This window comes from Felis catus, chromosome B2, assembly GCF_018350175.1.
Source record: "Felis catus isolate Fca126 chromosome B2, F.catus_Fca126_mat1.0, whole genome shotgun sequence".
In the NCBI taxonomy this organism is placed as follows: domain Eukaryota; kingdom Metazoa; phylum Chordata; class Mammalia; order Carnivora; family Felidae; genus Felis; species Felis catus.
Window position 1 is genome coordinate 119,323,742 of NC_058372.1, and position 15,870 is coordinate 119,339,611.

The window sequence follows — 15,870 nt, forward strand, 5'->3', positions numbered from 1 at the left end:
CTAACTTAGGTAATTTTTTTTTTTAAAGGAAAAATATTACAATGGCCAGATGTGGATCATTATCACTTTACAAACATTTCACCATTTCCAAGTTTTAATAATTAAAGAAAAGCGAGAAAATATTCCTTCAAGAATACAATACATTTACTCAGTGATCATCGAAATGGGCGAACGTAGTTTACAATCCTGTTTAGGGAGACAGGGATTCTAAAGAGGACATTTTGAAAAAGAAACACTCCCAACACTTGACTACAATTATGAAAAGTGATGTCAAACAGCGTTTTCCAAAGTTAAATTATTATACAATATTTGAGCTTCAGGTTACCTGAACAAACAGTACAAAACCCTAATTTTCCAGCTGCAAGTCTGAGATGGGGAGAAATTCAAAGGTTGTCAAAATAGTCTCACCCAAGCACTGCCAGGAGGCAGAACCAGTATGAGAATTCCGAAATCTCCACCTCACGCTCTTTTCTCTCCACCTCTGTATCTCAGTCTCAAGGAAGTGATAACAAAGAGCCAAATATTTTCACAGAAGTTTAACGCAGCCAATAAATACTTGGTTGATTTCATTCCCTCCTTTTCTACAGAAACATTGAATAAAGAGAGTGCTACATTCTACTACAGAAACATTGAATTAAGAGAGTACTATATTTCTTTTCGAATTAAGAGGTTGTTTTTTCTCCTCCACTTAAACCATGGTGCCCTAAAAGCATGCCCACAAACTCATGACACCGCCCCTGCCACAGAGCACTCATCCTTCCTGCAGGGACCTACCCCTCGCCTGCATTCAAAGAAGTCACTCTTGGTACAAGTCAATAGTGGGTGTCCGAGGTGAGAAGACCTCTCGACTCAGGCAGAGTTTCAGTGCCTTTCTGAACCACCGGTAGGAGAAGACATAGATGATAGGGTTGCAGGCCGAGTTGAAGTAAGCAAACCAAATAAAGATGTCAAAGACCAGTGGCGGTGTGACGAAGTTAAGGAGGCTGTCAACCAGCGTGTCAATGGTGAAGGGAAGCCAGCACAAGAGGTATATGCCCACGGCAATGCCGAGGGTCTTGGCAGCTTTTCTTTCACGTTTGGCAGCCCCAGCCAGGTTTTTGCTCAAGGTGTTGATCTGCTGAGCCTGCCTGATGGCAACCACAAAAATCTTCACGTACAAGCTGATCATGATGAGGCAGGGGAAGAAGAACATAGGAAAATTTAACCAGCCCCAAAACTTATTGAAGAGCAGTTGGCAACTGCCCACACAAGGCATCTCTTCCAGCCACTGACTGAGCGCATTCTCTACCACATCTGTGTAGAGGAAGAAGGCAGTGTAAGCTGCTGGAATCCCCCACCCTGCCAGGATGTACCTGATGGCCACCCTGACTGTGAACTTGGAGGGATAGATCAAGGGCTCACAGATGGCACAGTGGCGGTCTATGGAAATGAAACAGAGGTGGAAGATGGAGGTGAGGCAGAAGAGGGTATCCAGATAGGTATGCAGGCGGCAGAGGAAGTCTCCAAGGAACCAGCAGCTCTCCACTGAGCGAATGGTACTGAGAGGCAGCACTAACAGACCCAGAAACATGTCAGCCAGGGCCAAGGAAAGCAGCAAGAAGTTAGTGGGGGTGTGAAGCGCTTTGAAGTAGGACACAGCAAACACCACAAACAAATTTCCTAGGACCGTAATCAACATGCCTACTGCACCGGCCAGGTAGATGGCCAACCGGATGCCCAGAGGATGGACTGTCCTGGGGCAAGATCCATTCACCTGGTAGCAGAATGCTGCGGGGTGTTCTTCAGCACCTTGGTTGAGGACAGCACTCATTTATGGTTCCTACTCTTCCTTTCTCTCTGGGAACTGGCCACCTGTACCACCCAAAAAACAAACAAACAAAAAAACAACCCCCCCAAAAACCACAAAACAAAACAAACAAACAAACAAACAAAACAAAACAAAACAAAACAAAAAGATGTGGAGGAGAAACTGAAGGGCATTTTGTAACCTAGTACAATTTACTTAGGTACTGAAGCAAATATTGTCCAAAAATCAGTATAATGTGAGATTTAAGGTCTCATAAGAGTCATTTCTCTGCTGGCTCTGGTTTCTCTAACTGGGCACTTTTGAAATTAGTGTAGACTGTATCTTTAAGGGAAAAGAAGTAGAATGTAAGCTAACTGTTCCCTCAGAGACAAAGCAGGCTATGTCTCTGATTGATAAGTTGACCTATTGTCAAACATAAAGTGAGATTTCAAGTTTTCAGTCTGAAACAAGGAAGAATTAAGTCTTTGTAATAAATCATTTCTTGGGGAAAGAATAACATCTGGCTCCTCTCTTCAAGAATTAAATAAAGCAACAGTAAAATCAACAGGTTGAGATGTTTAATTACATGCCAACCAAGAAAATAATTCAAAACACAAATAATTTAAAAAAGTAGAGAATTACCAATTTCAGTTTTGCATGCGGCACAATTCCTAAAGAGAACACACATTGTTCATACATCCTGGAAGAACTATCTGTTGTGAAAAAGTATTTTTCTATCTTAACACCGGTCTGCAATTTTAAACAAGTTCCAGTAAATTGAATTCAAGGTTTCTAAACTACTTACAGAAGTGGGAATCAGGATCACTTCATCAGAAGTCCTTCTTGTAGCAGGTGAACACAGGTATGTAGAATTCTCTTCCATCAGCAAAGACGACAGATGTGCAATCAGTTAATGATTTTATACTCCAAATAGAAACTAGTCCTCAGGGTGGTATGCCATGCAAATGAGTGTTGGAAGTGCTCCAAGGGACCTAGTTTGCACTATTCACAAGTTTCAGTAGTTTGAAGCTTCTTCTCAGCACGAGATCATTTATCTTGCCAATTAATTAGAGATGAAAACTGAAGACACCAGTTTTATATATCCTTTTGTTTAATTTTATTTTTAGTGAGTTCTGTATATCCTTTCTGCTTTATTTTTTATTAAAATTTTTTTTTAATTTATTCATTTTTGAGAGGCAAAGAGAGACAGAGCATGAGTGGGGGAGGAGCAGAGAGAGAGGGAGACACAGAATCCGAAGCAGGCTCGAGGCTACTGTCAGCACAGAGCCCAATGTGGGGCCCCGGACCCATAGACCACGAGATCATGACCTGAGCCACCCAGGCACCCCACTTGCTTTAGAATTATTCGTGCACAGGGTGTCTCTGTGGCTCAGTTGGTTAAGGGTCTGACTTTGTCTCAGTTCATGATCTCACGGTTTGTGAGTTCGAGCCCTGCATCAAGCTCTGTGTTGACAGGTCAGAGCCTGGAGCCTGCTTCGGATTCTGTGTCTCTCTCTTCTCTCTGCCCCTCTCCCACTTGAATTCTGTATCTCTCTCTCTCTGTCTCAAAAATAAATAAACGTTAAATATTAAAAAAAACATTATTTGTGCACATTTCTTTCAACAAAATAGTTGAGAATAATTGATCATAAGCCCTTAGGTTCACTTCGTGTTGGTTAAAGAAGTCACAGTAGATGAAACAGTTCCCTGAATACAGCCGAGTTAGATTCTTGTTCTGTTACCCCCTCAGTCATCCCTTACCCTTTTCGTCCCTCTGCCTCCCCATTGGTAAGAGTACCTACAAGTAGACTCATATGTTCATACTTTATGTGGATACTACCAAGGAGAATAACACATTTGATCATATTCTGCTCTCTCTGATTTTTGGTACCAAACCTCCAGGGGATGGGATGCCTCTTTATGGCCTTGGAGAGATCATTCCTCAAAATAAACCGGTGTTGCAAAAACCACATAACTGTAAAGGTGACAAAAGATTACATCTGCCAATGGGGCCTGTAGTAGGAAGTATAGGGGTCGAAGGAATGAAATAAAAAAAAATGAAGGAGGTTGACAGACACCTCCACCTTCTGCACAAAGCCTGGGCCAAACCCAGTGATCGTCACTGGAAACTTGCACTGTATCTAGTCCACGTGCATAGAAATAGATTTTTTTAACTCCAGAACTTGATGATCAGACCAGGAAGGATCCTGTGTTATCACATACCGTGACACCTTTTGATTCATAAATCATAATCCACCCTGCAATCAGGCAGAGATTCCCATGGCTCCAAGTCTAATCTGACCAAGAGTTTGTGAAAAGTAAGGACAAATGTCTTCTAAATAAAAGAAGGCCTAAGAAGGAAACTCTGAAAAAGGGTCTTGTGTTTTGTTTGTTTGGGGGATATATTGCATCAAACCTGAAATGCAATATGCAAACACATGTGTGATTCCTCTGTCAGAGATTATCTAACCTTCTGTGCCCTTTTTTCTAATCTATTAATTGAATATAATACAATACCTACAACCACAAGTTTGTCATGAAGATGGATGAGTGTTAAGAATGGTTCCTGTTGCATGGCAAGCTGGACAGACAAGAGTGGGAATAGATACTAGTCCTAATTCTGTGTTAACCCTCCCAAGTTAGGGCTTTGATTCCCTCTTCCAGACTAACTTTCAGAAATACACTCCAGGTACATAACAACTGGGAGCAAAACTAATTGGGGTTTGGATCCTCTAGATTTTCTTGCTCATCTTGGGATTCATTGATGTTCCATTTGTACAGCTTTCATCAAAGAGGCTTTATATTTTAGAAACAAGACAGAAGAGAAAGTGGAATATTTATAAGGTAGTCAAAAGTGTTGTTTAGATTTAGGATCTTAACAATTAGTTTTGCTATTAAACAATGCTAAAGCTACTAGAGTAGGCTATAAGACAAGAATATTAATGTTCCCCCCTCCCCCAAAGCAATGTCTGACTCCTTTGAGATAAGCTGTGAGTGTTGGTCCAGGAGAGATAAAGGTTACTAGGAGATATTCTAGAAAAGAAAATAATCTAACTGATGATACCCAAGGGACCCATAAATGCTAGCAATATTTGAGACAGGCAGTCAGTAAGTTTTTAAGAATTGCCTCTATTCATATTTGCAATCTGAAACAGTAATCACCATTGATGACTAAGGTCTAAGAAAGTCAGGTTTTTCTTTTTTTTTTTTTAAGAGAAAGAATACTAAAAGCAATTCCCTTGAGGACACAAATAAAAAAGCAATTGCAGAACAAGATTTCCTGTTTTTCGTAGCCCCTCTGCAATCCAGTCAAGATCAATTAAATGCATATGAAAGGGAAAACCTACGTTAGCAGTAGATGAGGCAAAAAAAAAAAAATGTGGGCTTTACCAAGAGATACACCAGGTTTTGAATATTATGATCTTGGAAAAGTTGCCTAATCTCTTGAACAGGGGATTTAAGCTAGAGGTTATAGAGAGTGCTAGGAAGATTAGGTAGTTCAGTGGGAGGAAGCATCTCCTTTACTCAATGTGATGACACATTCCTTCGGCCTAAAATGCAGTCTTCCCTACACCCCAAGCCAGGCAAAATTTTCCTCCTCCATATTCTGTAACTTATTGTGCCTGGCTCTATCATAAGCTATATTACCACGCAGGGTAATTGAATGGCTATGTCTCTCCTATTAGACCATGAGCCCCTTAAGGCCAGGATTTCAGCTTTATGTGTCTCTGAACAAAAAACACTCATAGTACTTGGCACATAGTAGATGCTCAGTAAATGTTTATTGAACTGAGTGCCTTTAATATAGGCTGTCCATGGCAGCCACCATCCTCCTGGGATAATGGCTGCTCTATTCAACCTCAATACATTCTGGAAAGAAGAGCACTGGGTTTGTAATAATAATGGAATGATTCACTTTTCCTTGGACTAGCCACCTTCCACTAGGGAAGAGAAGGTGGAGCTGTTTTGAGAAACAATTGAGCTGATGTTCATGGACATCCTTTGTAAATTACAGAAGTGCTAAATGAAGGTAGGGAGTGATTATGACTGCAGCAGAAACTTCCATATGCTCTTTCATTTCTCCTCTATTTAGCTATGCTTTTAGTGGGCAAGAGAAAATGTGGCCTGTGGCCACAGATCCGAGTTCCTTGATACTAAGTCAACCATTTTGTGTAATTCTAATTTTTGTAATGTTTTGTTTATTTTTGAGAGACAGAGAGACAGAGCACGAACTGGGGAGGGGTAGAGAGAGAGGAGACACAGAATCTGAAATAAGCTCCAGGCTCTGAGCTGTCAGCACAGAGCCTGACATGGTGCTCGAACTTGTGAACTGCGAGATCATGACCTGAGCCGAAGTCAAATGCTTAATCAACTGAGCTGCCCAGGTGCCCCATCCTTATGCTATGCTGAGGGTCAAATGAGAAAATGCACATATACCGAGTAAATGGCTGTCCTTCTCATTCAGTCTCTCAGTTCTAGCAGTGCAAATGACCTTGTTGAATCCCGAAAAAGGAAGAGAGGCTCGTCATGGGAAGCAGATTGTAAAATACTCTTTCCATCATATGGTGCTCTATCTATTGACCCATCTGACCCAGGAAGGAGGTCTATGTTGGCCTAAAGACCAAGGAACTCCTCCTGTTTCTTTGAGTCTTCAAAAGGAAGGAGTACCATTAGCCTCTGGAATGTCGTGTTTGGGATTAGGGGCAGAAGAAATCTCCTCCTGAAGGATTAAATGACTGTAGTCATTAAAGAATAAACCAATACTTTACCAAGCATCTTAAAACCTAATTATGATTTTAAATACTGTCCTTTGATGATGATGATGATGATGATAATAATAATAATTTGCCAAAACATCTCAGGATCTAAATATGCTATATCTAAATGATTAAATTACAAGTACTGGCCTCAGGAAGCTATAAATATTCAACAGAACATGTAGATCCAGAGAGTATTGGGAATTCTCAACTGAATAGAGATGTTATTAAATGTATTTTGGAATAATGAGTAGTTCCTAATAGAGAGTCTAGAGTGGGGATAGAGTCAAAAAAGCAAAAAGGTTCATAAACAGCATTTAGGATTTATATATATGTATATGGACATTAGAAACTTTAAGTATTAAGATGTCCTGCATGGATGTGTGATATCATTTAGCCAGGTCAAAGAATGGAGGGTGTTTGATTAACCAAATATTCTGATATTACTATAACAATTACTGTAGGGGCACGTGAGTAGCTTAGTTAAGCGTCTGACTTTGGCTCAGGTCATAATCTCACTGTTTTGTGAGTTCAAGCCCCACATCAGCTGGGCTGTCAGCACAGAATCCACTTCAGAGCCTCTGCCCCACCCCCCCCCCAAAATAAAAGAAAATAAATTACTGCAATAAAATGCACTTAATATTAAAGCCTATGCTAATGGTAACAAGATTTCTCTTTGCAACATACCAGTGTCTGAAAGTTATGAAAAGCAACCTTACTTCCTGCAAAAATAAGCAAAAGTTATAAATAAATCGGGGCGCCTGGGTGGCGCAGTCGGTTAAGCGTCCGACTTCAGCCAGGTCACGATCTCGCGGTCTGTGAGTTCGAGCCCCGCCTCAGGCTCTGGGCTGATGGCTCGGAGCCTGGAGCCTGTTTCCAATTCTGTGTCTCCCTCTCTCTCTGCCCCTCCCCCGTTCATGCTCTGTCTCTCTCTGTCCCAAAAATAAATAAAAACGTTAAAAAAAATTTATAAATAAATCACATCAGCCACATACAAACTATTTGCAGATATAGTCTATTTGGCTGGAAGAGTCCTTCTATTGAACATCTCCATTTATGAAATTTCCCAATCTGTCAATCTATTAGATAATCAACAATATTTCTACATAACCAAAACTTTCAGTAAAATACTTCCGCCACTGAGGCATTAGGAAAGGAAGGGAAGATCTGACTTCTATTCTCGGGAATCTTACTATATGAGCATGAAAGCTTCATTTTGAGTGTTGCAAATGTTTCTGAGTCAGTAAGTCCTTTTCCACTATGTGCCTTTTCTGGCTCTGTCCCCCAGTTCCCCAGTACAATATCGTGCACATGTGACCAAAGAAAACAGGAATTAAATTCAGTTCAATTTCTACTTTACAAATAGGCTTTTTCTTCCGTCTTCTTTCCCAAGAGAAGGAGTCCCTTCTTGCCTAGAATTCTTTGCTTTGTAGTTGTTTATCTTGGTGGATTTGAGTAACTCCCATGTTCTTCAAAGTTTGTATGTTTTAGTTATCCAGTGAACATGTTCAGAGATTTTAATGGGAAAGGAACCATCCCAGGCACTGTGGGATACAAAATGGAAAATATAAAGACATAGTGTCCCACAGAAGAAGCTTACAATCTAATGAGGAACCAACACACCGGTGCATACTCAACTCTGGCACAAAGCAGGAGTCAGAGAAATGGGTTTGGGGTGGTGGGTGTGCATAGAAGGAAGATGCTGGTTACATTGAGTTTGCGATCTTGGTAGAACATTCAAAATGGCAGTCTATTGGTAGTAAGAAATGAGGGGCTTGAGTTTGGAAGAAATGATAGGCTGCAAATAAATATACTTCAGAGAAAGATATATAGACATGAATATTGAAGCTGTGAGGTTAACTAAGGTTAAAGCAGGATTTCTTAACCATGAAACTATTGAAGTCTTAGGCCAGATAATCCTTTAGTGTGGGGGATATTCTGTGCATTGTGGACTCTTTAGCAGTGTTCCTTACCTCTACCCTCTAGATGTCAGTAGCATCCCTCCCTGGTTGTAAAAACCAAAAACATCTCCAGACACTGAATGGCCACAAAGGGCAAAACTGTCCCTGATTGAGAACCACCAGATTAGAGAGACAGAGGGATGGTATGAAGGATGAAAAGAAGGTTGTAAAGGACAAAATAAGTTTATGGGGTAGGAGAAGCAAGAGCAAGACAAAAAAAAAAAGACATGAAGAGACATGTGCAGCATTAAGTATTATCTTAAAACTACGGGGTAGGGAAAGAACTTCAGTTGTGAATGAAACTCAACCTTAGTGAATAATTAGTATGTACACACAGACACCCAAAGGCATGGAAGTACCACCTATGTGTATTACACAGGCTGTAAATATATACAGCATACATAATTACGTATTGAGAGGGAGAAAGAATATATTCCTAAACTCTTATTTATTCATTCTTCTCATTCAGTAAGACAGTCCAATTTTACCAAAATATTACAAAATTCACATCAATGCTTTTAGAAGAGGTTTAAGTCAGAACCAAAAAAATTGAAACTTGCTACAACTGTCTGCTTCCTTCTCCCCTTCCAAGTCAATCACATGCTAAATAATCCAGACTCCCAATGTTCTCAAGCTCTCTCCCTGGCTCCCCTAAGATAGAACAATAGTCTCAAGAAAGATTTAGATAAACTCTGCGTGGCTGTCAATAAGTGTGAAGACCAACTCTGTCTCCTCTTCTGATGTTCATAAGAAAAAATAAGATCTCCATTTGATTTAAGTCAAAGGAGTGAAATTCTAAATCTCTAATTTTGTGAATTCAGGAATCAGCAAGCCATGGGACAGAGTTTTTTATTGGAGATGCCTTCCCCAGAACTCCAGAAATTAACCACTTTGGTAGCTCTGGTAAACCTAGAATGCTAGATCGATTGTTCCTACTTAGATAGATGTCCAAAACACCAACTGGAAGAATATGCTTATCCAGTAAGTTTATGGCCTTACCTTTGAGGAGGAGCATCCAACAAGATTCCTTACCAGGAAAGAATCTTACAGAATGGAGAGTATTGCCTAAGTATCTGCAGGATATAGGCTTAGGGTAGAAGAGTCAGGGTGGAAGATGGTTCCCGTGACAATCATCCGCAATGCCTTGCGAAACCAGGGATAAAACATGCCATATATGATGGGATTGAAAGTGGAGTTGAAATAACCCAGCCAGAGGAAGACATTGTACAAATCTTCAGGAGTTGTGAAATTAATGAAAGGGTCTGTGATTGTCAAGATGAAAAAGGGCAGCCAGCACAATACAAACACTCCCATGACTATGCTTAAAGTCTTGGTGGCCTTGCTTTCTCTTTTGGATGATACTTTCATTTTGCTTTCTGACCCAACGTGTTTCCTGGTAGGACCCATGCCAATTTGCTTAGTATGCTTCCTGGCTACGCTGAAAATGTGTATGTAAATCCCCACCATTACAGTCCCAGGTAGGAAGCAGGCTATAAAGGAAGCCAACACCCCCCAGAGCTTGTTAAATATCAATACACACAAACCTGTGCAGTCAATGGCTGCAACAAAGTCTTCTGCACCAACTATGTTTAATTCTGAGAATACCAGGCCAAAGGCAAAAAAAATTGGAATAGACCAACTGATGAGTAGAAAGACCTCTATTACAGGGATGGTAATTTTGGTGACATAATGCAAAGGGTCACAAACAGCATAGTAGCGATCCACTGAGATGAAGCAGAGGTGAAAAATAGAGGTGGTGCAGAGCATGATGTCACAGCAGCTGTGGACTTTGCAAAAGAGGTCTCCAAAATACCAGCAAGACTCAATGGACCTGACCATACTGAAGGGCATGACCACACAGCTCAACAAAAAGTCAGTTGTGGCCATGGAGAGAATCAGGAAGTTGGTTGGGGACTGGAGCTGCTTGAAGTGAGCGATGGAAATGATCACAACCAGGTTGCCCAACATGGTCATCACTATAGCACCAGTCATGACAACATACATGGCACACACACTCAGCACAGACCTCACATTTCTAGGGCATGAATTGTTGACCAAAGCAAAGCAAAATTGGACTTCCGGAGGATTCCAAAGTTCAGGTGAATTCATCGTCTTTGTCCTGTGGGTACTCTTAATCTTTTGCAAAATTACTGTGCTCCTCTCCTTTCTGTGAGAGAAAGAAGAAAAACAATAAAAATCCCTGGTGGGCAAATTTTCAGAAAGGCCCAGGTAGCCGCATTTCCAATCCTAAACTGAACTTCCTACTGACCAAGAGCATTGCTTTCCAAACTTTAATGTACATACAAATCACCCAGGGGTCTTTCTAAAATACAGATTCTGTTTCTGGGGTGGAGGTTAAGAGTCTGGTTCTCAGGAGATGCCAATGCTGTTAGTCTAAGGACTATCCCTTAAGTAGGAAGGGACGAAAGACAACTGAATGAATATCCAATGTCTAAGTAACCCAGTTAAAACCACCTAAGTAACCCAGGTAAATGCCCATGTTCTGGGCACTAATATGTAACCCTTACTTAGGATTCCAAATCTATAGGCAGATCAAGAATTTTCTCTATCCCACTTATATTAACCAATTTGATGGATAAAACCTGTCAAGAATTACTAGGACTTATGGAACTTTTATTTAATGTTTAGCTTCAAAAATAATTACAATCTAAAGATTGTGCTTCCCCCCCCCCCCTTAACTTCTCTTGTGGGTATTTGCAAATGCTTTGGATCCTGTTGATTAATACATACTATTCAGTTAAGGGAATATTTTTCTTTCCAATGTGAAGAATAAGTTTTTAGATTTTTAGAGCAATTGGTGGTCGACTAAAAATGTGCTAAAGTCTACAAAATTATACATGAATAATCTCCAAAAAGGGCAGGGGGATACTAATATGATAAATTCTGTAAATCTCGTGTGTTACCTCCTTTCATTTAGCAACTCCATCCATGAATTCAAATTTAAGTTGAGGTCTCCTGGTCCCCAGATTGCAAGACTTATATTGGGAACAAATTTGACACATGGGCGTGCTCACTGTTTAAACTGTCACGTTACATAATTTATGCTGTTGCCTTTAAAAATGTGAAAATAATGAGACTGACTCACCCAGAGTATGGCAGAGGTTGGATTTGTTTTTCCAGCGCCCGGACTGGCTGTGTAATTCTGATGACCAAAGACAAGCATTACTGAGCTCTAAGGCCCGGTGGGTAGAGTGGACTTTGGCCTGAGAAGAAATGAAAACTCACTGGTCCATTGTAAAAACAAACCCACAATCATGTCCTCATGAGATTTACTTGGAAAACACACGAAATGAGAATACAATTACCTTTGAAAATAATATTTACAGTATTTGCTACAATAGCTCAGCCATTTTTTTCCCAATGTGTATTATTTGAAATTTTAACATCATGGCACATTTTATTTGATCTGGATATAATAAGTTAATTTCTCAAATTAACATTTTTCTTTAGGTATATTTTAATTTTGTCAATCAAATATTGTGCAATGGATTTGAACTTGAGAAACCAAACACAGGTAAGAAGGACAAAGACTTATTCAAATCCTTTTTAAACTGTAGCTTATCAATTTTGGAACATACAGCACAAATTATTTGGTTACTTATCACTTTAGCCATGAAATCTTAAATAATGGAATAATGAAATCTTAAATGCTCAATTAACTTCTTTAACAAATTAACTTTATTCTGCCTTTCATCTTATTTTTGTGAATTTAATTTTTTTCTTTAATTCTTTAAAAAATCATCCTTAAAGATAGCTGACAGGTACCAAAAAATTTCTTAAGCATTTCACTGCATATCCATAGACAGACAGCATTCTCATACAAAATAGACACTCTTCAATTGTTTATGGTATAATTTTTGGAGTTTGAAGTTTCATTTTTGAAAACTTAATGCCTGAAAGAATTGATACAACTTAACCTCCTAGGTGTGTAAAGTGAATATCATTTATTTCATCTTATTTATTTATTTTTTTGTGGGAGGAAGCAGAGTATGAAACAGCTGCCCAAACTTAATAGCATTATCTCATGTTTCTGATGCATGGTTACCTATATTAGGGAAGTGTTTAAACTTATTTACTTACAAAGTCATTACGCGTGTGAATTGTGAAGGTAATGTCAAAGGTAATAGTGCTTTAAGCCCCTATCATGAACTCTTGGTCCCAAATTACAAAAGCAAGTAAGCAAATGCAAATATGGCTGCTGGTCTACTGCTTTGTTAAACAAAGAAATTGTCATGAAATCAAGTGCAGTCCGGCTTTTGTTTGTTATTTAAGAACATAACAGGGGCGCCTGGGTGGCTCAGTTGATTAAGCGTCCGACTTCAGCTCAGGTCATGATCTCAGGGTCCGTGAGTTCGAGCCCCACATAGGGCTCTGTGGTGACAGCTCAGAGCCTGGAGCCTGCTTCCGATTCTGTGTCTCCCTCTCTCTCTGACCTTCTCCTGTTCATGCTCTGTCTCTCTCTGTCTCAAAAATAAACATAAAAAAAGAACATAACAGACTAGATTCCTTTAGGTTGAAGACTCACTTCCAAAAGATATACAGTAATTTTTAATAAGATTAAATAAAGTTAAGGCCACTAAGACATCTCACTTTCAACCTAGCATATTATTATTACACTTCTTTTTCTTTTTACCAGTTACATTTCCGGGGGCCAAATGCATGACAGCACTGTAAACAATCACCCAATGCAAGCATATAAAATTGTTAGTTTTTTTTCCTAAGAAGTAAAAAGAAACATTTGCAAACAACTCTGGAGAGGAGCAAGCATTGCATTGTCTTTTAGTTCAAATTTAATTATTTAAGGGAAAAGATAACATAATAAGGTAACAAACAAGGACTGAAATAATGATTTCAAAAACACAAAAGTCCCTCAGAATTGCAAAGAAAAAATGAAAAAGGACTCACGTAATAATTTCCCCCAAGCATTAAATACCTAAAAGTCTATTAATATATATTTATTTCTCCAAAATAAGAAGGAAAATATTTATCTAGCTCAATAATGTATTACAAATACAGTGGAAATTTTAGGAAAGGACATATCAAACCTACTTACTCAGGCCTGATTTTTCTTCTCTTGCTAGTGACATAGTTCAGCTGCTTTACTTCTGAGACTATTTCTGTGGGGAAAAATGATTTTATCTTACCTTGACGTACACCACTTACGCAATAGTTTCCTAGGTAAGGGAGCTTGCTTGTGAATCAAATTCAAGAAAGAACTGCTGTGGGTTTTCCTATCATGGCCTGTTTAGAATTTCGGTGATTAAAAAAAAAAAAAAAAGTCATCTGGCTTTATTTTTTTAGACCAGTGTTTTAAATTTGATTCCTTTCAACACAAATCAGAAAAAGGATGAATGTATCTGCTCTTTTTCTTCTTTTAATATATCCTCCTCTTGTTTACCAGAACTTGTCTGGCTAATTAGGTAATTTGGAGCTAAAGTCACCGTGAGATGAAATATCTGTTGTGCCAAGGTTTCTTACCACACAACTGCTCATTGTGTCTCGCGGCTCTCCTCTCTGCTGACACCCGACCAGAAAAGGCACTTGGGCTCAAGTTCTTATAGGTGGAGCCCTGGCAGGCTATCCTGTCATCAGCGTGTACACACAAAATATGCCTCCTGAGGCTGCATTACCTCCTTCTGTCCTGCTTTTGACAGGCGTGTCCTTTAACAATCTTCCATGCGCTGCCGGCAAAGCCATGACAGCAGGTCACCAGAGAATTGGCTCTGGGAGGGTGAATCAGTGTCCTACTGTCCCTTTGGCTTCAGAGGAACAGCATGGAATAGGCTAGCACAAGGCCAAAGTGGAGACAAATGAGAAAAAGTGAAAAGAAGGGAGGAAGAGAGGGAGGGGGGGATAAGGGAGCAAAGAAGAAAGGAGAGAATTTGGTTAAAATCTAAAAAAGTGCTCACTCCACTTATTACCAAAAGACAGGTGTTTTGAAGCACTGAGTTCTTTAATCCCTAATGAAAAGTTGACTCATTTATACTGTTGCAGGATTTCTTACCTCAGTACCGGGGATTCCTTGTCTAGTCTCTTCGAAGAATGAAGAGGGGGGCACAAAATGAGCCGCAGGCAAAAGCTTATTAGAGTATGAGATCAGTAAGGAAGAATAGTTTTGTAAAGAGAGCTTTCATAGCTCTGTTTAAAGAGAGGGGACTTTGGAAAGTGAATGCCTGACGACTATAGGCAAGAGTCCTTGTAAGGTTCTGGTCGCCCCCTGCTTCCCTTCCCCCATATTTCTTCTCAGGTTCTATGCTTATTGGCTTGGTAATTAGGTGCTGGGTTGTCCATTCCTGATTGGCTCATTTCCATTGTCTGAGGGATGGTCTATGGCCATACCATTCCTTGTGAGTCGTACGTTTTATGGTCTACTTATTTTGAGTCTACTTACCTTTGCTCAAATTCCTGAGGGAAACCTGAGGGGGAGTAGGTGAGGTCTGTTACGTTCTTAAGAGGACCCTTACGCCTTGAGGGGGTTCGCTGTGGTCAGACCTGCCAGCATTGCTCCAAAAAAATGTGTTTTTCCCCACCCAGGGACCTCAGGTCCTATCCTTTCCCTCTCTCTCTGCCTATAGAATCCTATCTTTTCCTATCAGTATTTTTTCCTTATGCTACCATGCACGGGTCAGTGATATTCATACTGCAATGAAGTCCATAATTTTCCAAATGAGGATCCTAACCACGCAAAAAGCAATAAGAACCATTGCTTCAAACCAACCAAATGAAAAGCGAAAACTTCTTTCACCATGTGGGTATTTTCATGATCCCTGGGGGAAGGTGCTTCTATTAGGGCACCATAGTCCTAAACACTAAGCTTCAGGTTGTTTACATGGATAATTTTATCACCCATCAGGGACATAAAACTGTTATATCTAAATACTCAATGCTTTAGAGAGCATCAGAGTTTAGGTATTTAGAAAACATTGAATCAAGTTATTCATATTTAGAACTAGCAAAAACTAACTTTATTCCATCCTCTGGGGATTTTTCTTTATAAAATGAAAACCCTTGGTGAATGGGGACAGTTAGAAGATGTTGGGTTTTCCTTCAGTGCTCATCTGGGTTTATAAAACTTCTCTTTCCAAATGTCTTCCTAGATATAGAACTAATAACTTCATGGCATATTTTTATAAATTCTCATTCTATCGGGCAGGGTCCATTCAGGAAAGTAGAAAGGTACATTGTTGTTTTAACAGAGAGAAATCAACTGTGAAGTTGTTTTAAGAGCTAGTGGAGGACTTATGACCTATTGGTGGCTTTAAGAGTTTGTCCAGGTGAGGGGCGCCTAGGTGGCTCAGTTGGTTAAGCAGCCAACTCTTGATTTCGGCTCAGGTCATGATCTTAC

At 39.8% G+C, this 15,870-nt stretch overlaps 2 protein-coding genes across 3 annotated transcripts; both read right to left on the minus strand.

The window, feature by feature from the left end:
• Positions 1 to 607: 607 nt before the first annotated feature.
• Positions 608 to 2,240, minus strand: TAAR5 (trace amine associated receptor 5). The gene has a single exon (XM_003986565.6). It carries the CDS (start codon positions 1,808 to 1,810, stop codon positions 797 to 799), a length of 1,014 nt encoding a protein of 337 aa, XP_003986614.3. The 5' UTR covers positions 1,811 to 2,240; the 3' UTR covers positions 608 to 796.
• A 5,968-nt stretch (positions 2,241 to 8,208) lies between these two features.
• Positions 8,209 to 14,033, minus strand: TAAR4 (trace amine-associated receptor 4). Of its 2 annotated transcripts, none has more exons than XM_023254380.2 (3): positions 13,670 to 14,033; positions 11,611 to 11,728; positions 8,209 to 10,671 (listed from the first exon to the last, which is right to left on the minus strand). In XM_023254380.2, exon 3 carries the CDS (start codon positions 10,611 to 10,613, stop codon positions 9,570 to 9,572), a length of 1,044 nt encoding a protein of 347 aa, XP_023110148.1. In that variant the 5' UTR covers positions 10,614 to 10,671; positions 11,611 to 11,728; positions 13,670 to 14,033; the 3' UTR covers positions 8,209 to 9,569. The 2 variants fall into 2 exon arrangements, with proteins under 2 accessions (XP_023110148.1, XP_019686796.1); XM_019831237.3 differs by lacking the exon at positions 13,670 to 14,033 and adding an exon at positions 13,579 to 13,624.
• Positions 14,034 to 15,870: the final 1,837 nt, after the last annotated feature.

Excerpts from the sequence above, each read along its gene's own strand:
- TAAR5 (XM_003986565.6), bottom strand. The coding sequence starts at position 1,810 with ATGAGTGCTGTCCTCAACCAAGGTGCTGAAGAACACCCCGCAGCATTC.
- TAAR4 (XM_023254380.2), bottom strand. The coding sequence starts at position 10,613 with ATGAATTCACCTGAACTTTGGAATCCTCCGGAAGTCCAATTTTGCTTT.